The sequence below is a fragment of the Panthera leo genome, chromosome B4, assembly GCF_018350215.1.
Source record: "Panthera leo isolate Ple1 chromosome B4, P.leo_Ple1_pat1.1, whole genome shotgun sequence".
Taxonomy (NCBI): domain Eukaryota; kingdom Metazoa; phylum Chordata; class Mammalia; order Carnivora; family Felidae; genus Panthera; species Panthera leo.
Genome location: NC_056685.1, coordinates 36231245 through 36255233, shown reverse-complemented (window position 1 = coordinate 36255233; position 23989 = coordinate 36231245). Strand labels below are relative to the sequence as shown.

The window sequence follows — 23989 nt, the reverse complement described above, 5'->3', positions numbered from 1 at the left end:
AGGGTGGTATGTATTAATAGTGGTTTGCACTATACTTTCAGCAGCCAGCTGGTGTGAATGTGGATGTTAAGAAGATACTGGTGTTTAAACTGGTGTTTAAACTGTTTATAATTTAGAACTTTTATCAGTTCTTTCTGTCAGTCTTTCAGAAAGAGGTAACTCAGTGAAGTGTGCAGTTCTGTTTTCTTTTTCTCAAACCATTCTTTCTGGTCAGGCAAGAATGAATAAATTAGGTGAAAGGTGCAATTAAAGTATTATACATTCCTTTTGTTATGGTTAAGTATGGTTCAGATGGAAAGTATTCATCTGTGTATTCTTGGGTCACTAGAAGTTGTCCCAGAGTATTTTGAAAATGTTGACTGATTAACTCAGAGACATTCACAAAATCTGACAGGAAATAGCCTGAGGTGGTCCAATAACTTTGCTGTAACCCTTGAAGGCCATGAATGTGATACTACTACCATCAGTTCCTTTCTTCCTGATTCTGAACTCACTAAAATTTAGATTAAAAAGAATAGCTATGTTTTTATGACATTTATAAATTTAAATATGAACTACTTAGGAAACTTGTCCAACAGCCTTATCTTCTTTTTTCTTCCCAGTTGTTGCCCTATTGGAGAGAGATTTTCATCATAGGTAGCCAGGTTGTTACTCTGGTGTGTATGTTATGGAAAGGATGTGGTTAACACAAATGCTAAAAGCTACTAAAAGCAGCTTTGTGCAATGCAGACTGATTGTGACTACCTTTATTTCTCCTTTGAAAAAAGACTATTTCTAATCTTCCTTTTGGATTGTTTGGAGTTCTGATTTGTATATCTTAGAGTCATGTGGAGGATTGATACACCAATCTCGGGTTGTGGTGTAGTTTTCATCTGTTGTTCTAATGTCATCTCTGTGACTAAATTTAAATAACTAGGTGTTCGAGATGGGGACTCTTTGTGCCTGTGTATTTGACCCACATACCTCCCTAGCCTTCTCTGATCTGCTGGGAAAGGTCTGGTAGACAGGGATCAAAGTGTCACACGGGACTGGGGTTATCATCTGTTTTACTCAATTATTCCCTCTTCCCTGTCCTTCCCTACCCTCCCCATGAGCAAAAATAAGAGTGAAAAGGAGACACTTACTCTCTTTTGCTTCTCTTGTATAGGAGATGCATCGGAGATTTGAGAATGCTCCTGATTCTGCCAAAACAAAAGCTCTGCAAACTGTTATTGAAATGAAGGTAAGAGTCTCCAAAGAAGCTTATGAGTCAGTTTACACTTTGAAGTGATTACATACTTTCATGTGTGAGTTTTAGAAAGTGGTATGTAACAATATTTTGCTTATTTTGTAGATTTAAGAAGAAATAGTAAGACAATGAAAAGACACTTTAAAAGAACTTTGGTTTTATTCCCTTTTAGTTATAGATCATAAGTCAGATGGGACCAAAAAGTTGTCCAGAATTCCTTTAAATCGGCTGTGTTTAAGCCTTTTGATCTCAGGACCCTTTTATTCTTTTAAAATGACAAGCTCATTCATTTATTTTTAGAAAATGTCTGCCTAATATTAACTCTAGTAACCATAGTTTGTCAATTGTTCTTTCATGTAAAAATGATGTTCCATGAAAAAACTACCTAATTCAGCTTGCAATTCAAAGAGGCACACAAGTGCTGTTTTAAGGAACTACTATCATACTTCAATGTGCAGAAATGCCTAGCTCCTTCCCATTTCATCACACAGAATATTAAAAAGATGTGTTCCTAAGGTTTGAGATTAATTAAAAGTAATAATTTTTACTGCTTCATTAAGGACATTCTCAAAGGAAGCAGTCTTTTTAAAAAAATTTTTAAGTAGGCTCCACACCCAGCATGGAGTGCAATGTGGAGCTTGAACTCATGACCCTGAGATCAAGACCTGAGCTGAGATCAAGAGTTGGACGCCTAACTGACTGAGCCACCCAGGCATCCCCAAAAGGAAGTAGTCTTTTAAAATTTTTATTTCTTGAGGCTCCTGGCTAGCTCAGTTGGTGGAGCATGCGACTCTTGACCTTGAGGTCGTGAGATACCTTGAGGTCATGAGTTTAAGCCCTACATTTGGCCTAGAGCTTACTTAAAAAAAAAAAAAAACCAAAAAACAAAAAACTTTTTTTAATAAATTTTTTTTTTCTGTGAGTACCCGATACTGAAGAGTGCAGTCACTGCTAGCGTGGTTTGGTGCTATTGCCTGTTGTCTTAAGACACAAGCAGTTTTTTCCCACCATTGCTTTTATACCTGAAGTGCAAATGGTAACATAGTGGAGAGGGCAAATCAAATCATGGTATTATTATGAAAATAGTTTTGACTATGCAGACTTCTTGAAAAGGTCTGGGGGGACCCAGAACATAGAACATGGACCATGCTTTGTAAACCTCTGCTTTAAGTTAATGAATAGGTAGAAATCTTTAGGCTTTATGTTAGGTTGATTAAGAGCTTGTCTTCTTAAATTCCTTGGATTCAAAATTTGGCTTTACTTGAATCAGTTGTATGACAATAGAGCAAGTAATTCCTAACCTTTCTATGCCTCAATTTCTTTATGGCTAGAAGGCGATAGTAATAGTATGTATCCCATAGGTTGTTTTGAGGTTTAAATTAATTATAGCAAGTAAAACACTTTGAATACTACCTGGCATATAGTAAACTGTTAGCTGCTGCTCCTGTTACTATTTTTATGAAAAACATATTCTTTTTTTTTTAAACAACATACTCTTTCTTACAAAAGCTGAAAGACTTATAGGTAAGTCTTAGCTTCTTCATATTCCCTAAATCTTAGCTTCTTCCTATTCCCTAAAAAGTTTGACACTGTTTTTGTTTTGTGGGCCTTTATTCAATAGTTGTTGGTATGATAAGAATATTTAGTTATTAGTATATAGTTTTATGTAGAGAGATGCTTAAGTACGGTTGTAAGAATTTCTCTCTGAATTTAAATGATGTCATTCTAAAATTTTGTTTATTTGTGTGTATTTTTATTTCCAGTGGGGAAAGTTTTACCAAACAAATTCTGAATTAGTGGAATTCTGGGTTCTTTGTAGTTAGGCAATTAGTAAGTAGTCTTGAACATAATCTTGTAAAGAGTCTTTAGAAAGGTTCAATTGTATGTTCTTATTTCCCACAAATCTATTTGTATGTTTTATTTCCTGAGCCCTGTTGAAAAGTAAGAATAAAACACATGAGTATACCTATGTTTCCAAAATTCTTTTACTTGCCTTTTGATAGAATGGGGAAGTGTAATAATTAACAGGCAGTGGAGCTATTTTAAGTTGTGTTAACTTTCGGCCATTCTGTTAAGAAAGCCTGAGATAATGGTGGCCCAGTTGGGTCAGGTGGATGCTATCCTGAAATCACAGCTGAAATAGTTGAGTTGCTGAGAGTGTGGCATGATCCTGAGAGAATTATGAAGATCTAGAATAGTCTTGGGGGGAAATGGGAAAAGAAGATGATTGATAGACAGTAAAAGAGCCCAACTATCTTCAAGGTGATGTAGTTTTCTTTTTTCTCTCTTCCGCCTTTTCTTCCTCCTCTTCCTCCTATCTTTGCCTTCACCTTCCTTCTCTTGCTTTCTTCCCTCCTTCCATCTTCTCCTTCTCCACTTCCCCTTCTGCTTCCTCCTCCTCTAATTTTTTTCCTTTTTCCTTTCGCAGTGGAGGAACAGGGAAGAATTACTGTACTGCTATAGGTTACAGTTTTGCTAGGTAGATAATGGCAGAATTATTGGAATGCACATGAATTGAGGATGATGGTGAGAGAGGAGTTTGCATGATCAGTCCAAGAATGTAGTGTGGATAGAAAGGAAGAGAATTCAGACTGTACTGACAGGTTGGGAGAAAATGTGACCATTAGTGAGGTGAAGATCTCTGTGAGGTTGAGGAATGGCAAATAGAGGATGATGGTGCACTAGGCCTGGGGAGAAGCCTGCAATAGGCCTGGGTGATGATAGGATCCAGAGGGTAGTCCTGTCGACTGGATAGCTGAAGTGGACTGGTGGTTGAGGTCATTGAAATTCAGACATTGAAATCCTAGGATGATGGCAAGAGTGGCATTTGAAGGGAAGATTGATTGTGAGCCAGGTGCCAAAGACGTTTTTCTAATGGCCAAGAGGGATGGGGAAGTAGTGAGGAGGGGGTAGAGTGAAAAGGAGTATGAGCTGTAAAATAAAGGGAGCAGCATTGAGGAACTGGGAGGTTGCCTATACTTTTTCCCCTGCTCCTTTCTGGTACTGGGGGATTAGTGACCCTCATTGGAGAGAGTTCAGGGAAATTACATCCTTTTGGAAAGCCAGGTTTTACTTGGGGTAGGGAGACAACTTTTGCAAAAGAAAAAGTGAGGATTTGGGAAATTTAGCAAGCAACAGGGGATTTCAATAGGTTAGTGGAATTGGCTGATTAATGATGGGGAGACCCAGAGCTGGGGAAGTACAGAGTCGTAAGATGAAAAGGAATTTATTTACTTAGTTATTATACATTGTAGGAGTAAGAAACCTTGTTAGAAGGACTGTTCTCAAATAAACCCAGTCTCAGTCTGATTGAGTTGGTGCTAGAATTAGTTGAGCATATCAGATACTACTTTTCTGTCCTGATTTCAGCGAGTAGCCTGCCACGTCTCTTATCTGGGCAGTCAGTGCCTTCTTCGTGACTTTCAGTTACAGTTTGGTCCCATTTGGGGAGGAACTTATGGGACATGATTTGGTAGTGAGGGTGCTGATTTGGTCAAGAGCTGCCCATGTGTTTGTGTTGGAGTTAGAGGAGAAAATGGATAATGTGTCTTGGGGGCCTTATGGCGGCTTTGTAGAGTTAGAGGCTGTCTGTGTGATGTGTGGAGCTTGAGTTGATTGCTGGAGGTGATTTTGTCTTGTGTGAAGCACCAGTGATGCTAGAAATACACTCCTTCTTTCCACTGGCTCCCTTTCATTATCCATCTTCCCCTCCCAAAACTAATGTCAGAGGTAAACCACATTTCATTTGCAGGTTAGTCGCATGTGTATGCCTAGTATTTCAGTTATTATTCTTTTTTTTTTTTAAGTTTATTTGTTTTGGGGGGGGGGCAGAGAGAAAGGGAGAGAGAATCACTCTGTGCTGTCAGCATGGAGCCTGATGTGGGGCTTGGTCCCACAAACTGTGAGTTCAGGACCTGAGCCAAAATCAAGAGCTGGATGCTCAACCGACTGGGCCACCCAGGTGCTTCTTTAGTTATTCTTAAGGGACTACATCCTGATCTTTCTAGGAAGATTTATAATAATGTTAAAGGTGAATTTTCAGATAGTGCAATTGAAATAGTTTACAGGCATACCTCGTTTTATTGCTTCACTTTATTGTGTTTTGCAGAAACTGTATTTTTTACAAATTGAAGGTTTATGGCACCCCTGCATCAAGCAGGTCTTTTGGCACTGTTTTTCCAATAGCATTTGCTCACTTCGTGTCTCTGTGTCACATTTTAGTAATTCTCTCAATATTTCAAACTTCTTCATTACTGTTCTGGTGATCTGTGATCAGTGGTCTTTGATATTACTACTGAATGTTTTGGGGTGCCACAAACTGTGCACATATAAGATGGCAAACTTGAGAAATGTGTTCATTCTGCCTATTCCACTGACCTTCTGTTCCCCTGTCTCTCTCCCTCTCCTTGGGCCTCCCTAGTCCCTGAGACACAACGATACTGAAATTAGGCCAAATAATAACCCTGCAGTGGTCTCTGAGTGTTCAAGTGAAAAGAGGCTCATATCTCTCACTTTAAATCAAAAGCTAGAAATGATTAAGCTTAGTGAGAAAGGCATGTCCAAAGCTGAGATAGATTGAAAGCCAGACCTCTTGCACCAAACAGCCAAATTGTGAATGCAGAGGAAAAGTTCTTGAAGGAAACGAAAGGTTCTACTCTAGTGAACACACGAATGATAAGAAAGTTAAACAACCTTATTGCTCATATGGAGAAAGTATTAGTGGTCTGGATAGAAGATAAAACCAGCTACAATGTTCACTTAAGCCAAAGCCTAATCCAGCACAAGGCTCTAAGTCTCTTCAGTTCTGTGAAGGGTGAAAGAGGTGAGGAAGCTGCAGAAGAAAAGTTTGAACCAACAGAGGTTGGTTCATGAGGTTTAAGGAAAGAAGCCATTTCCATAACATAAAAGTGCAAGGTAAAAAAAAAGAGCAGGTACTGATGGAGAAGGTGTAGCAAATTATCCAGAAGACCTAGTTAAGATCATTGATAAAGGTGACTCCACTAAACAACAGATTTTCAATGTAAATGAAACAACTTCCTTTTTTTTTATTGTTAATTAAAAAATTGTTAATGCTTATTTATTTTGAGAGAGAGAGCGAGAGCAAGAGCGAGAGAGTGCACAAGCAGAGGAAGGACAGGGAGAGAGGGAGACACAGAATCTGAAGCAGGCTCCAGGCTCTGAGCTGTCAGCACAGAGCCTGACGCAGAGCCCAAACCCACAAACTGTGAGATCATGACCTGAGCCGAAGTCAAATGCTTAACCAACTGAGCCACCCAGGCACCCCTATATGAAACAGCTTTCTATTGGAAGAAGAAACCATTTAGGACTTTCATAGCTAGAGGAGAAGTCAGTATCTGGCTTCAAAGCTTCAAAAGATAGGCTGGCTCTCTTGTTAGGGGCTAACTCAGCCGGTGACATTTAAGTTGAAGCCAGTGCTCATTTATCATTCCAAAAACTCCGAGGGCCTTAAGAATTATGCTGATTCTACTCTGGCTGTGCTCTGTAAACAAAGCCTAGATGGCAGCGCATCTGTTTGCAGCATAGTTTACTGAATATTTTAAGCCCGCTTGTTGGGACCTACTACAGAGAGAAAGATTGCCTTAAAAATATGGCTGTTCAATTGACAATGCACCTGCTCACTGAAGAGCTCTAATGGAGATGTACAAAGAGATTATTGTTGTTTGCATGCATACTGACAAAATATTCATTCTGCAGCCCATGGATCAGGAAGTCATTTTGACTTTCAGGTATTATTATTTAAGAAATATATTTGTGAGGCTACAGCTGCCATAGATAGTGATTCCTATGAAAGATCTGGGCCACGTAAATTGAAAACCTTATGGAAAGGATTTGCCATTCCTGATGCCAGTAAGAACATTTGTGATTCATGGGAAGAAGTAAAAATATCAACCTGAACAGGAGTTTGGAAGAAGTTGATTCCAACCCTCTTGGATGACTGTGAGGGGTCCAAAACTTCAGTGGAAGAAGAGCTGCAAATGGAGTAGATATAGCAAGAGAACTAGAATCAGAAGTGGAGCATGAAGATGTGACTGAATTTATTGAATCTTATGCTAAAACTTGAACATATGAGGAGTAGCTTCTTATAGAGGAGCAAAGTGAGTGGTTTCTTAAGATGGACTCTACTAGTGAAGATTGTTGAAATGACAACCAAGTATTTAGAATATTACATAATCTTAGTTGATAAAGTAGCAGCAGGGTTTGAGAGGGTGGACTCCATTAAATTTTTTTTAAATGTTTATTATTTAAAAACATTTTTTTTAATGTTTATTTTTTGAGAGAGAGAGAGAGTGTGAACAGGGGAGGGGCAAAGAAAGAGGGAAACACAGAATCCGGAGCAGGCTCCAGGCTCTGAGCTGTCAGCACAGAGCCTGACGTGGGGCTCGAACCCACGAATTGTGAGATCATGACCTGAGCCAAAGTCGGATGCCCAGCCAACTGAGCCACCCAGGCGCCCGTATACTCTCAACTTTAAACAAAAGGGTGCAGACTGGAGGAGGAGACAGAGGAAAAATCATATTATAGGTACGAGCTATCTTCCTTCCACCTAAGTGGCCATAAAGGATATATTAATTTAGAAGCAAGACACCAGTTGCTAGACAGCAGTTTTCCTGCATATTTATCTTTATTGAATTCAACATCTGTAAAGACTGAGATTTTCAACTTCTCTGATTCTTTGTGAATAATGTCTAAATCTTCCATTGTCTTCAGGATTCAAAAATTTCCTCTATGGAGCGTGGACTCCGAGACTTGGAAGAGGAAATTCAAATGCTGAAATCAAATGGAGCCTTGAGTACTGAAGAACGGGAGGAAGAAATGAAACAAATGGAGGTCTATCGGAGCCATTCTAAATTTATGAAAAATAAGGTAATGGTGTGTGATACTGTAATTTTTAAAAGAGGTTTGAGAAGTTGATACATATTTCTGTTTCCTTAGTGATGATGAAGAGCTTCACATTGTTTTATCAAACTTCAGGGAAGAAGACTTATAATTCTTTCGAATTGAACTTTCCCAGAATTAAAGTTAGAATTACTGATAAATAGTTATTTCAAGTTTTCCCTTAAAAGAAAATTATTCATTGTATAATGCTGATATGTATTGTCACAGTTTAACATTTATATCTGTTAGTACTTCAGAGGTGATTCAATAAATTCCATCAAATTGAGTTTTTCTCAGAACATGAGACACCAAGTTCTTTACCTCTTGTGTAGTTGTATTTTAATAGTCAAACCCTGAGAGGCTGAACCCAGTCCCCCTACCTTTTTTTTTTTTTTTTTTTCCCCTGAAATGGCTTAAATCATGTTTTCCCTTCAAATACAGTTACATAAAAAGGAAGGCCCTTTGGTCCGTTCCCTAGAAAAGATCCATTTGTATCAGGTTTATTGTTTCCCATGTGTACTTCTGATATATCTATAGTAGGATACCTACCAGAGAGACATGTCAGTTCATATGTATTAACTAGGCACAATATTTTTTCCTTAGATCCAAAGCCATTTAGTTTGATTCTATACCTATTTAGGCAAATTGGAAGATCTAGTTTATTACGGCTATCAATTTGCTAGGTTTGTTTTGGTTTAATTAAAAATCTAATTGTGATGATAAAATATTAGCTAGAAAATAAATACCTCCTGCATCCCAATTGTATTAGTTCGCCAGTTTCTCAGAACAGAAAACTATAAAGGAATGATACACCATTATTCTAACTCCCTCTCTGGTTTCTAGTTTCTTGCTGTGGTATCCATAGCTGGCATAAAAGTCTGTAAAATATTCCTTTATTATTTTAAGAATCTGTTATCAGTGACTATTGACAATTTATGTTAATTTTAGAACTTAACAATTCACATATCCAACTTTCTGTTAGTTTGTATTTTTCACGCTAATTTGAGAACAAAATATGCTACAGTATAATTTCTGCTTTCCATTTGCTGATGGGCACATTTGAGTACATTTAAAAAATCCTGTGAATGAAAATAGAGAATCATCTAGGGTGCTTTGAAGAGGGAATTAAGGGAACAGATTTGATTGTGTTATTTAAATTATTGTCATTTCCAGTTACTGCTCTGGCTGAAAAGCAGATAATACCTAAATTGACACATAAGTGAAAAAGAATAACAATGTCGTGACAGGTAGAACAACTGAAGGAGGAGCTAAGTTCGAAAGAGGCTCAAGGGGAGGAGCTGAAAAAGAGAGCGGCTGGTCTTCAGGCTGAGGTCTTTGCCGTAAGATTTACTCTTTGTGAGCAGTGATCCCACAGTGGGACCCTGCTGGCTCTGGCTTCTGGGTGGCTTATACTTTCATTCTCTTTGGTTGGCAGCTTTGCCCAATACTAGCACTAACCAGCCTGCTCTGCTCTTTAACCGACTCATGTTCACCAGTTTGACCCATATGTCACTTTGTGTGCAGTGAGCCTTCACATGTTCTGGAAGCCCTATATCTGGTTCTTTATTGTTGCTTTTGTCACTGTATGGATTGTACTTCAAAATTTGTTTTTTCTTAAGTCCTTTCCTTTTGTAGATACTTGCTGTTTATATGAATGATGATCTCTCTTCTTTGGTATAAGAATATGTAGATATTCTAGGTTGTAGTGTTTATCTGAATTTAAAATTCTTTTTTTTTAAAAGTGAGGTATAATTGATACATGTACAACATAATGATTTGAGATCTGTCTATCTATCTGACCTCTACAGTAAGTCTAGTTAACATCCTACATAGTACCCATGCATAGTTACAATTTTATTTTCTTCTTGTGATGAGAACTTTTAATATCGACTCTCGTAGAATTTGAAATTCTTGAGTAAAGTGCTTTAACTTCATATGTATTATCTTTAAGTCACCATTAGGTGATTTTACAACAGATGTTACTTTTTTTAGAACAGATATATAGAAAGTGATTTGCTTAGAGTTATCTAGTAAATTAAAATTAGCATGAAACATACTTTAAGTGTCTAAATCTAGTTTAATCTTCTGTTTAAAGAACTTAAATTCCATTTCAAAATACAATAAAAAAATAATAAAGTAGCTAACATGTAAGTAAGCATTTATAACCTGCTAAGGTAGGTATATTATCACCCCCAAATTATAGATGAGGAAACTGAGGTAACAGAGTGGTGCTTAGGAAATATAACTAGTGCCTGAAACCAGTATCGCACTGTATGTTAACTAAAATTTAAATTAAAAAAAAATATATAGTTAGTAAGGGGCAGAGTTTGGTTTTTATGTAAGCAGTCTGATTCCAGAACCCGTGCTGGTAAGCTCTTCAGTCTACTTACTGCTCTGTGGCTAGGCCATGTGCACATATGTCACACAAATGTCAGGAAAAACTGCTCCTGAAAGTAATTGTGGGATAAGACAGGAATGCAGCATTATTAAAACAAAACCAAACAAAACAAAACTTGTGCTAATTTGATATTTTTGCTATTTATGGACCACTTTATAATACAGATAATAAAGTGACATATTTTGTCTAAAAGGGACTAATTTGGTTTTGGTTTACAGTAACTGTATTATCTAGAGGAGTAGTTGATCTATAACTTTACTTTTTTTTTTCCTTACCTATTATAAATATTTCTTTGTTATACCAAACAACAGGATAAGCACATTCCATACATTATTTTATTTAATGTCTAAATACAGTAACATTAGTTTACTTGCTCCATTTTACTGATTAGGAAAACAAGACTTAGAGAGGTAATTACTCAAAGACACACTTATCCTCAGGTGTGATTGCAAAGCCTTGTGCTCCTAACTTTTATGGAAAATGTGTGCTTCTAAACTCTGCTTTCCATTTAGAATATTTTCTTCCTTTTTCATTCTTTATGGTCAATATAGTAATATTTGAAGATTATTTAAAAATGTAGATGCTGAGGAAACAAGGATTTTATATTTATTTTTAATCACATGATTGGAAGTAGTTGGAAATTTGAGTAATCTTTAAGCCGTAATAGTTCTTTAGCTGAGGAAGTGATAAAATTTTAAACATTTCTCCTAATCAATTCATACCATAAGTGTATTTTTAGTGCAACCTGTATGTTAAGGATAGAAAAATACTAATATGTGTTTTTTGTTAGGAAAGGGATGTCATGAAAGATGCCACAGCATTACAGTATGTGGTAACTCAGGGTACATCTGTATATTACAGGATGAAGATAGCTGCCATTTACAATTATCTTCCACTGACATTCTTAGTATCCTATAGTAGTTTGCATACAATAAACATATAGAAATATTTGTTGAATGAATGAATAATTAATTAAATCTGCAAATAGAATTTTCATGCATATGAGAAAAGGCTTGTCTTGTTGCTAAGCAAGAAGAGTAAATTAGAAATTAATTTTTAGTGCTCCTTAAAGTCTAATTTTAATTTATTTTTTATTTTTAAAATATTTTTATTTATTTTTGAGAGAGAGAGAGAGAGACAAAGCATGAGCAGGGGAGGGGCAGAGAGAGAGAGAGAGACATAGAATCTGAAGCAGGCCCCAGGCTCTGAGCTGTCAGCACAGAGCTTGACATGGAGCTCAAATTCATGAACTGCAAAATCATGATCTGGGTTGAAGTCAGTCACTTAACTACCTGAGCCACCCAGGCGTCCCAAAAGTCTAATTTTAATTAAAGTAATATTTATTTCACACTTCCTCATGTGAAATTGTTCTCAAAATTGTCCTTTATACCTCAGATTATTATAGTACAGATTCTGTAGATGTAAAAAAATACAAAGTACTTTTCGTTTCATCAGTAATGCTGAAATAAATTATGGACTTCTTATGGGATTTATACTTCTGGTCATTAATCTGTTAGTGCACAGCTAGCTACCTTGCTAGGCACTAGACAGAATGTAAAAGCAATTCTGATTTTTGTTTATTTGTTGTACATTTACAATAAGAGCCTATTTAGAAAATTCTTAGATGTAAATGAGATGTTTGAAATAAAAATTTTTTAAAGTTAAGATGAGAAATTTATGGGAGAATGAATGGATGCCTCTTGACTTACGGATTTTCTGTCAGATAATTCAGATTCAAATTACACATGTAGATTCTTATGGCTGAGCTTTTATGCATTTAAGTCATATACTTTTATCCACCTAGTTCATACGACATGTTGTAGATGATAGAACTTTGTTGGTGGAATCTTTTTTTAGGTCAGTATCTCTAACTCCTCAAAATTATGTGATTTCTAAAAGGCACAGGTTTATAATGCCTTAAAACACTAATGGTGGCTTTTTAAGATAAGGATTTTATGTAAACTTTTGTTTGTGAATGAAAAAATAAAAAGTATACTAGCAGCAGCTTTCAAATTTTGCTTTAAATGGCAATGCTAGGAGGTTTTCTTTTTTCCTTCTGTTTTACATCTACACTAATCCTGCTTTATGTTTTAAGAGGTCTGACTTAATAAAATGAAAACTGATCAGCACAATAGTATTCAGGTGCTTCCTGCTATCTCATAGTAGTCTAATTGGGATTTTTCTCTGTCTATTCTTTTTCTAAGAGATTTTGAAGAGTATTTAGGAAACACAATAATTGAAAACTGGGATATCCCTATTTGTTGAAAACCTGTTTTTTTTGTTTTTGTTTTTTTGTTGTTGTTGTTTTTTGTGGTGGGTGGTTATCCAAGATTAGGTGATACAAAAAGATAAATTGTGTTTTGTCATAAAACTAATGCTATAGTTAGTATTTTGTGACTCAGATCTGTCAAAAAGATTCAGATCAGAGGTGATTGTTTCATTTCTTTTTTACTTACAATGTTCTGTTTTTTCCTCTAGATTGGTCAGGTGAAGCAGGAGCTGTCCAGAAAGGACACAGAACTACTAGCCCTACAGACAAAGCTAGAAACACTCACAAACCAGTTTTCAGACAGTAAGCAACACATTGAAGTGCTGAAGGAGTCCTTGACTGCTAAAGAACAAAGGGCTGCCATCCTACAGACCGAGGTAAAATGAATTCTGGAATTTTCAGGGAGCCAATTCCTTGGCACCTTTCACGTGCCAATTCCTTGGCACCTTTACCTGTGCTGTTTTTGTTAGATTTGGGAGATATGAATAATGTAATGATTAATTCTTTAGCAGTGTGATCAGTTACTGTAGTAAAAATGTAACTATCTTGTTTCAGTTCTTAGATCTAATAAATTAAATCTGGTGCAGTTTGTGTATGTTTTTAATTCTTTAGACGTTCCCTAAGTTTGTGCTTCTAACATTATGAAATGTAACGGTAGTTGTTAAAAAGAAATCTAAATGAGTATTTTGTTCTGACCCATGTGAATTTTCTAGTCGTGAATGACAGTGACCTTGGTTACCCTGTGTTTAGATTATTAAGTGTTCTTAATTTTTGATATAATGAATAGCTTTATGTAGGCAAACTGCAGAATCTAGAATTGTTTTAGATAGATCTTGTTTTGAATCATAGATTGTTAGATGATGTGCCTTCGTATCCTGTGTGAAAATCAAGTTATTATTTTTAGAGATCTTAGATTATTCAGTTTTTCAGCCCTGATTTTAGGTAGGAATACCCTAAATAATTCCATACAGATGAGAATCTGTCATAATTGTAATGATCAAAGAGAAGGAATTCATGATGTTATTTTGATTTACTATCTTAAATATTTTTTTAAAGATATAGTGAAATAGGGAATTTAGGTAGAAATAGGTAAGTAGTTCTGCTTTATAGAAGAAAAGGCATACAATGTGGATTAGTTTTTTTCTTTTCATTTAAAGAACCAGATAAGTAAATAAGGGCATAGTTAGAGAAAAGGGAAAAGAGGAATTAGGAGTAAAAAGAAGGTATAAAAACATAGACCCAGAAGATTGAGAATCTTCAAGTGAGGAGGAATGGGTAAATGGCCAAAACTCTTTCATGTAATATTTTATTTTTGTACAGTTTGGGACTTTGCTGAAAATGAGGGATTTGGATGATATGTTTGTAATTTTCCTTATAACCTATACTGTTTCTATTTCAGTCATGTCTCATGTTATCATGATAACTTCATTTTCCCTCACAGGGATATTTTGGATAAAATTAGATTTTGGCTGCAGGGCCATAGTTTGAAATTCAGCTTTACCACTTATTCTCAGGTACATGATCCTGGGTTATTTAACTTCATTGTGCCTCACTTTCCCCACATCTGTAAGATGACAAGAGTAGGAGTGTCTGCCTCATCAGCCTAGTGCCTGGCACGCAATAAAATCTTTGTCTATTCGTTATTGTCATCATTATAGCTATTGTAATAAAATCAGCTAATATATAATCTCTGAAAATATTAAGAGAACACAGTTGGTTTTCTCTTCATTGGCATAAAGTTTGTTTAAAAGATATGCAATTTCATATGTTTATTTAGCTAATTTTATGTTCATCCAGGGAATTACAAATATAAAATTATCTGGAAAATGTTACCTGCAAAATTACTAATGGCTTTATTAGAATTTTTCACCCCAGTAACTGGTGTGCATGCAGTACTGCAAAAAGGTCAGAAGAGGGTGCCAGTGTTTTAGAGGTGAGCCTATGTCCAAGTTTACTACTGTGATAGCATTGGCTGGTGGTGGCAGGTGTGTGAATCAGAGAACCAGGCAGTTGGTTAATGATAATGCAAACATTTAAAAGCTTGTCACAGTCGATAATAAATTACTTTTTCCTCTTGGCAATCCATCCTTTTCTTTGTACCCCTCTCAAATAATGTTCTTATTCGCTAGGTCTCACACAGATGGGCTTGTGATTGATATCTTGTACCATAGAGACTAAAGACTATTTGTGGTCATTCTTGAATGGTTCTTATATTTGTTTTTAGCCATTATGGAAGTAACTGAGTTTCAGTGATTACCCCTATAAGTTACTAGGACAAATTGCTCAAATATGACTATCTCATCCAAAAGGATGACAGTGTAAAAGCTAATGTCCTTTTGAATCTAGGATGATTATATGAATGTGATATGCCTATTTGTTAGCATGTACTTTTTTTCTCAAATTACTTTGGTGACATTTGACCAGGGTCACTTTTTCCAAAGCATCTTTCTCATGAGAGCCCAATAAAAGGCAGTTTGAACCAGCTCTTTGAACAAATTCTCATATATTTTCTGTAATTTGCTCTTAACTGATCTAGTTCTCATTTCTTCAGCTGTCTTGGACTTTGATCTAATGCTCACATCGCTAAGCATGTGTGAAAAAGAACATGGATCAAGGAGTTTTTAAAAATCCTTAAAGTAAAATGGGGATATGGGAAAGGACCTGATTTTTTTCTTTTCTTTTTTTTTTTCCTGTTCATGGTCCAGGGAATGAGGCCCTCTTGTGATGGGCAGTGTACAATATATATAGTATCTCTGGAATTGCTCCTGTTTTATGAACATCTCTTCTAATCTGTTAACCTTCACAGAAGTGTTCTGGATCTAGTAACATAGTGGTTAAAACCATGGGCTTTGGAGTCAGACCTAAATTTGAAATGCAGCTGTCTGTGTTCATTAGTTATGTGATGTTGGATGAATTACTTTACCTCTTTAATCCTTTATTTCCTCATCTGTAAATGAGGATAATGATAGTACCAGCTTCCTAAGGTTTTTGTGGCTAGAATAGATGTTTAATTATGTAGCTCTCCTCTGAATTTAGAGGGAATTATTAAATGCCAGTGGATTTCAAATATTTTTAAATATTTATAAGCACTTTTATTTGATCTCTGTTGTTTTATGTGATCCTCACATTAATGGTATGGATTAGGTAAGATAAGGATTGTTGTTTTTATTGTTGAGAGTTACATGAAGTTTTAAATTAGCACATTACTTTTGATTGGCACTTGGGGCCACTCTCACTAATACCCTGGGACTTTCAGGAAATTATAATATAATATTTTCAATAAATTTTCTATTTTATGCCCACTTTCTTGTTTCTAAGTCTTGATGACATACCGTGGACTTTACAATGAATTTATTTTGTTTGAGTTCTCAATGAGCAGAGCTGATTTTATCAGTATGTTAAAATAATGGAAGCCTTATTGCCTCAAAGCAGTACAATTTTTTTGTTTTCCAGAACATTTAATTTTAGAATTCTATTTATTTTTTATTTTTTTAATGTTTATTTTGAGAGAGAGAAAGAGAGTATGCCCATACACACAAGCGGGGTAGGGGCAGAGAGAGAGAGAGAGAGAGAGAGAGAGAGAGAGAGAGAAAATCCCAAGCAGGCTCCATGCTCAGTGCAGAGCTTGATCTCATAAACTCTGAGATCATGACCTGAGCCAAAATCAAATATCAGATGACACCCAGGTGTCCCTAGAGTTCTGTTTATTACAGGTGAATGGTATCATCCATTTCTTACTGACAGTTTATAGGAAGTGACTTTTCTTTCATAGTTGGTCAGAGACTCGGCATCCAGCACAAAGTAAAGAACTGCCCAGGCTCTAGCATGTTTAGGCACTGGAGCTTAGGCATTGTTGTTTGACATGCACCTTCTGCTTGCATTCCCAACCAAGCACCCCAATATGCTGTGCTCTTCAAACTAGAGTTTTGACTTCCCCAGTATATTTAGAGTTAGTAATACACCCTTAGGGCTAGAGTGCATTTGAGAGATAATCTAGTTAAAAAACATATTTGATAATACCTAACATTAAATGCTTTCTGCATATCATGCAGGGGTGTATACTTTCTTTCATTTTCTTAGTTAGCATTACAGTAATCTTCTAGCAAATAAGAATTGTCATAATGTTTTATAGGTGGCACACTGAAGCTTGGAGAGATGGAGGTTACATGACTTACTGCCTGGGATTCAGAGTCTGATCAATTGAAACTCTGAAACTTATGTTCTTGATCATAATGCTATAATGCCTCCTTGTGTGGAATCTGAATATATGTGTATATATGAAACAACTCAGAATAAAGGAGGACTTGGCATCATGTGGTGGTTTGGGATATTTTTCAGTGACTGTTTCTCTCCCAGTGTTCTAGGTGGATCATTGTTCCATTACCATTGTGAGCAGTGTTTAGCCAGGTATGAGTCATGGGGTAGTGGTGGGGGCAGGTACTGCAGTATAACATTGGTGTGGTATTCAAGTGAGCTTGTGAAGATGGCCTGTCTAGCTTCTGAGTGCCCCTTCTTCCTTCTCATTCTCTCTATACCTGAGTAGAAGATCATTTTAGAGAAAGAGTGTTGGCAGAGTAGAGGTACATATTACTATACCAGAGGCTTTCAGATCTGGGGGGCTTCCTGCCACCACCACCAGTCTTCCAACTCCAGTGGTGAATTAGCACCATTCACAGTGGTGAACGTGTCTTGTTTGTGGAGATGCTAATAATGATAAACTTGAGAAAATGCCAGGAAAACATAAGTGTTAAGTATTGCTGTTAATATACTAGGAGAATAAAAACAGTGTATAAATTTCAAATCTTCAGTATAAAATTTAGTCTATCTAGTGGAGAATAGAAAAGAATGAGGCAGTGAGGATGGGGAGAAACAAGATGGTATGTAGACACCAAAAATGTTGGCCAAAATTGTATGAATATGGGAAAGGCAATATATGCAATGAGTTAAACGTAGATTAAAATACAGACCTCGAGGTGCCTGGGTGGCTCAGTCAGTTAAGCATCCAACTCTTGGTTTCAGCTCAGGTCATGATCTCACAGTTCGTGGGTTCAAGCTCTGCATCGGGCTCTGTGCTGTCAGCGTGGAGCCTGCTTGGTATTCTCTATCTCCCTCCCTATCACTCCCCCCCCCCCCCCCCGCTTGCACTGTCTCCCTCTCTCTCTCAAAATAAATAAATAAACTTAAAGAAATAAATAAACTTAAAAAAATACAGACCTCAATTGGACTAAAAAATAAGATACAGAAATATCTTGTCAATAAGAGTTAAGCATAAAACAAAAAATAGCAGAATTAAAAATAAAAAATAGATAAAATTTAAAAAATAAAAGGTTTATCAAGAAAATATGCCCTCCCACTTATTTTAACATTAATTAAATTATCTTTTAAGGCAAAGAAGTTATAAAGCACAAAGAGCGATGTTATGTACTGATAAAAAGAGCAGTAGATCAAGAAAATAAGATGATTGTGAACATTTATGCATCCAACAACATTGCCTTTAAGTGTGTAAAACAACAGTGGTGAGAAATAGATGAAACCAACAGTTGCAGTTGCTCATTAGTACAGATTGCTTTCAGAACTTGATCAAAGAAACAAAAGTAAAAAACAATTCCGAAAATTTCAATAACCTTAATAAGCTCAAATAGGTATTCTGTAAAATATTGCACTAACAAATACAGAAAACACTTTTTAAGAACTTCTTGAATAGTCATAAAAATCAAATGTGTTAGGCCACAGAGGATATGTCAAAATTCCCAAGAATTAAAGTCACCTGGACTGTGTTCTTTGACGCCAATGTAGCAGAATTAGAAATCAGTAATGAAGGGGCGTCTGGGTGGCTCAGTTGGTTGAATGTCCGACTTTGGTTCATGTCATGATCTCATGGTTCATGAGGTCAAGCCCACATCTGGCTCTGTGCTGACAGCTCAGAGCCTGGAGTCTGCTTTGGATTCTGTGGTTCCCTCTCTTTGTGCCCCTTGCCTACTCACACACTCTCTCTCAAAAATAAATTAAAAAAAAAATCAGTAATGAAGAATTGCACCATAAATAAATTTGGAATCTGAAAATGTAGTACTTTTAGTATAATTGACACATAATATTACATTAAGTTTCAGGTGTACAACTCAGTGATTTGTTTATATGTTATGCTGTGTCCACCACAAGTATAGTTACCATCTGTTCCATTATGTTGCTGTTACAATATCATTGTATTCATTATGCTGTGCATTTATTCCTGTGACTTACTTATTCCATATTTAGAAGCCTGTACCTCCCACTCCCCTTCACCCAATTTGCCTAACCCCCCACTCCCCTGCCCTCTGGCAACCATCAGTTTGTCTTCTGTATTTATAGGCCTGATTGTGCTTTTTTTATTTATTCATTTTTTTGTTTTTAAATGTCACTTAGGAGTGGAATCATATGGTATTTGTCTTTCTCAGTCTGACTTACTTCACTTAGCATAGTATTCTCTAGGCCCATTCATATTGTCTCAAATGGCAAGATCTCATCCTTTTTATGGCTGTGTAATATTTCATTGTATACATATCATGTTTTCCTTATCCATTTGTCTATTGATGGACACTTAGATTACTTCCATATCTGGGCTTTTGGAAATAATGCTGCAGTAAACATAGGGGTGCATGTATCTTTTTGAATTAGTGTTGAAAATATACTACTTAATGACCATGGGTTGAAGGAGACTGGAACAGAAAGCAAAAGAAAATCTGTGGGGTACAACTAATCCTCTAGTATCTAGAGGTAAATGTCTAGTTTTTATGTTTATTGGAAAATAATAAAGAATAAATGCAAATAAGCTAAGTATATAAGTCTGGAAACTAGGAAAAAAATAACAAAACCAAAGAAACAGTAAAATGGAGGGTAACAGATACTAAGTAAGCAATCAGTAGAGGATAAAATAAACTAAGTGTTGTTTTAAAAAGGCTAATCAGATAGGAATGTCTCTTACAGAATGATAAAGAAGTAACTACTAGCACCATACAATTTAAAAATAATAAAAGACATTTATAAGCAATTATATTCTGATAAGCTTATAAAGACAGAACAAAAGAATACATTTCTGGAAAATATGACAAAGTAGGTTCAAGAATTAATAGAAAACATGAACAGTAATCATTATAGAAAATTAAAATGGTATTCAGCCTCAACCCTATCTCCTTCTAAATCCTGTGACTCGGCTTGCCAGGAGAACTTTATAAAACATTAAAAAATAATCATTTTTTATATTTAATGTTTTCCAAAAAGTAGAAGAAGCAAGAAAACCCAAGACTCTACAAGAGGATACAAGGAAAAAGAAATAAATTCAGAGATCTGTTATCAATAAGTGGTATGATTTAATACTGTAAGATATCAGTTCTCCCCAAATAAGTGTTTACATATTTTTCAATTCCAATGAAAATACTCAGCAGTGTTTTTTTAGAAACTCATTTTACTTTAAGTTTTACATGGACAAGTCACAAAAAATGTATCATTTCACTTGTATGTGGTACCTAGAGAAGTCAGATTCATAAAGATAGAAGGAGAATGGTGGTTGCTATGAGCTGGGGAGAATGGAGAAGGTTTTTTTTTTTTTTTTTTTAAATGGAACAGTTTTTGTTTCGTAAGATGAAGGGAATTATGGAGATTAGTAATACAGCATTGTGAATGTACTGAACACCATTGACTTATACACTTAAAAATGGTGAAGATGGCAAATTTTATGTTATGTGTATTTGACCACAATTGCAAAATTTTAAAACTTACGTTGACAAATAAAGCTATTCTAACATTAAAGTGAAGAAAAAGAGGAAAAGATGGGTAGATCTGCCTTAATAGATTTGAAAATATACCACAGAGCCATAAACCAACCTGAATATTCACCCTGGAATTGTGTAGTACTGGCAAAGGAATGGGCAAATAGACCAGTGGGAAAAAAGAGAGTTTAGACATGTATATAGATGGGACCATCATAAACTAGTGCAGATTAAAAGAATGTTTAGACAATTGACATACAGAGAATGAAATTGGCCGCCTATCACATACCAGATAAAACAGTGGACTCCATATTGATTAAAGACCTCAGTGTGAAAGGGAAACCTATAAGCCTAATTATGAAATGTATATTAGGTGGGATACATTTAAGATACATTTTAAATGACACCATCAAATTTAAGTATTTCAATTCAAGAAAGAACTCTACTGGCAAAGTTAACAAATATGTGACTGATTAGAAGATATTTTCACTGCCTCCCAAAATAACAAAGATTGGAATATAGAATAAAAAAACAATGCTTATAAATCAGTAAGAAAAAGAGACTATAGGATGAGAGAGAGGATTTAAGTAGGCAATTAACAAACAAGGAAGCCTAAAGGGTTAGCAAATAAATATAGCATGGGATCCTCAATTTTGGAGACAATGAAATATATTCCATTGTTCAAATTGGTAAAAATTAGAAATTGAGTTAATATTCAGTGCTTGTAAGGTATATGGCATAGTTGGCTCCCACTGACTCACAGGAGAACATATATTATAAGGGTGCTCACTGTAGAACAAGGAATTGAAGGCGGCCCCAATGGTTATTTCTAGAGGGGTTGGATAAGTAAAATATAGTGGGTATATACCATGGAATACTATGTAAAAGTCAAAGGCAGTGATCTTAGAAGTAATCATAAGGTCATGGATATATATATATATATATATATATATATATATATATATATATATATATTTAGAAGTAAGAGAATGAGGTATATAGCATTCATATGAGTTAAAAAATATGTATAAAAAATAAGCCTCTGTATTTTTAAGTTAATGCATATTCAGTTACATATTAAATATATTAGAATGGCTGCATATTGATGGAGGAATGGATATTGGATGTGGATGGAAAAATAATAAGGCACAATAGAACTTTGCATGGGTCAATGATAGTTTTAAGTGAACTGAAGATTGAGTAATTTATTTCTTTCTCCAAGTTGATGAAAGTGTGAAAGCAGTAATTCTGACTGTGTAACTACTGTGAGGTATGTCGGGTATGGTGTATTTACCACATTGATTCTCAGAGTTGTTTTGGTTTATCTCTCTGACAGGGCAGATGTCTCTGTTTTTTCTCATCCCTTCCAACACCGAGCATCTGTCAACAAGGACTCTAAGTACAGTTGTTCTGAAGGGTTATTCTTTTTGGTAACTAAGGGGCTTATATTTTAATGCTGACATGTGGAGAGCAGACATTGGCCCTAAATGGGGTACAGATTTGAAACCGAGTAAATCTAGGACTTTTGTGAGAAAAAGTGGATTAGACAAATATTAATCCTACCAGTATTAATTGATAATATTAGAAACTGACTTACCTGGTTTTAGAGTTGGAGGAAAGGTGTCTTCTCATGAGCTTTGAGTTTGAATATGCATAGCTGCTGCCAACATAGATTTCAGCCTAGTCCACACAGATTCCCACAGATAAGAGCCATGCTTAGAATGAACTTACTACCCCAAATTAGTTAATCACCTATGGAATTTATTCTGAACCAATATCAAAAGTAAGAACAAATAAGAATGTTTAGACCCTTAGGAACGTTGGATAATAGAAAGAGACCATAAATGAAATGATTAAACTAAAGGATGGAGAAGTAAGCATAGGAGCACTCTTTAGAATGGAAGAAAAAAATACAACTTATTGGGCTGTTGTTTCAGGACCATTGTGAGTAAAAGCTGAGCAGTGTAATAAAGGGCAACACTAGCTGTAGTTGTTTAGTGTCTTTTAATCTTGGCTTTGCCAGTTACTTGTTAATGTAAGTTGATACTTTCTGTGCTTCAGTTTCCTCATTTGTGAGCATAGCATTACCTTCTAGAATGTTATGAGAGTTAGTGCATGCACATATAGCACTCAATAAATACTACCATTGTTACATACATGAAGGAAGGATTTAAAACATGAACAAAGGGCAAAACACTATACATAATACCAGGCAGGTTGTTAAAGAACAAAACAGAGTTTTAGATATGAAATATATAATAACTAGGGGTGCCTGAGTGACCCAGTCAGTTAAGCATCTGACTCTTGATCTCGGCTCAGGCCATGATCTCATGGTTCGTGAGTTCGAGCCCTGCATCAGGCTCCATGCTGATGGTGTGGAGCCTGCTTGGGATTCCCTCTCTCTCCTCTCTCTCTCTCTCCCCCTCCTGTGCACTCTCTCTTTCTTAAATAAATAAATTAATTAAAACTATTAAAAGAAATACGTAATAACTAAAGTGGAAGAACAATGTAGTAGTAAACTGCAAAGTAGAGCTGCAGAGACAGTGAATTGGAAAATACATCTGAGGAGACGTTATCCGGAGAGCAATAGGACACATAAGAAGATAGAAATTAAAGAGAAGTCTGTCGAAATAGAAATCTAACATATATAAGAGAGTTTCAAAAGGGGAGGATAGAGGAAATGGGAGGCAATTTTAAAAGAGATAATTGCTGAGAATATTTCTGACCAGATGATAGGAATGGACCTTCTGTTAAGGAGCAAATAATTCTTGAGCAGGAAGATATCCTCACCTACCATAAATCACAGTGAAACCATAGATAAACTGATTTTAAAAGCCACCAGAAATTTGGGGTACCTGGGTGGCTCAGTCTGTTAAATGTCTGACTCTTGATTTTGGCTCAGGTCATGATCTCATGGTTTGTGGGTTCAAGCCCCATGTTGGGCTCCACACTTTCAATGTGGAGCCTGCTTGGGATTCTTCTTTCCCTCTCTCTCTGCCCTTTCCCCACTCACTCTCACTCTCTCTCAAAATAAATAAATAAACATTAAGGAACAAAAGCCACGAGAGAGGAAAGATAGTTTACCTATGAAGGATTAACAGGCCCACAGTAGGCTTTACAACAGCAACAATAGGAGCAAGAGAGAATATGGTAGAGTAAAACCTTCAAAGTTCAGTGAAAACCTTAGACAACTGTTTCTTTCTTTTTTTTTAATTTTAAAAAAATGTTTATTTTTGAGAGAGAGAGGGAGGGACAGAGAGAGAGGGAGATGCAGAATCTGAATCAGGCTTGAGGCTCCAAGCTGGCAGCACAGAGCCTGATGCGGGGCTTCAACTCAAGAACCATGAGATCATGACCTGAGATGAGATCTTTAACCGACTGAGCCACCCAGGTGCCCTCTCAGTTCATAATTCTGAACCCGGTGAAACTATCATTTATCACTCGAAGTAGAT

At 36.0% G+C, this 23989-nt stretch overlaps 1 protein-coding gene across 9 annotated transcripts in view; it reads left to right on the top strand.

Annotated features, from left to right (window-relative positions):
- ERC1 (ELKS/RAB6-interacting/CAST family member 1) overlaps positions 1–23989 on the top strand; it is a 509468-nt gene that overhangs the window by 109902 nt on the left and 375577 nt on the right. For 6 of the 9 annotated variants that reach the window (XM_042945440.1, XM_042945438.1, XM_042945441.1 and 3 more), the window contains exons 4-7: positions 1148–1222; positions 7958–8113; positions 9373–9456; positions 13002–13169. In XM_042945440.1, the coding sequence (XP_042801374.1) occupies positions 1148–1222; positions 7958–8113; positions 9373–9456; positions 13002–13169 (483 nt within the window). The remainder of the gene's footprint in view (positions 1–1147; positions 1223–7957; positions 8114–9372; positions 9457–13001; positions 13170–23989) is intronic. The other 3 variants (XM_042945439.1, XM_042945445.1, XM_042945444.1) reach the window with 1 other exon arrangement.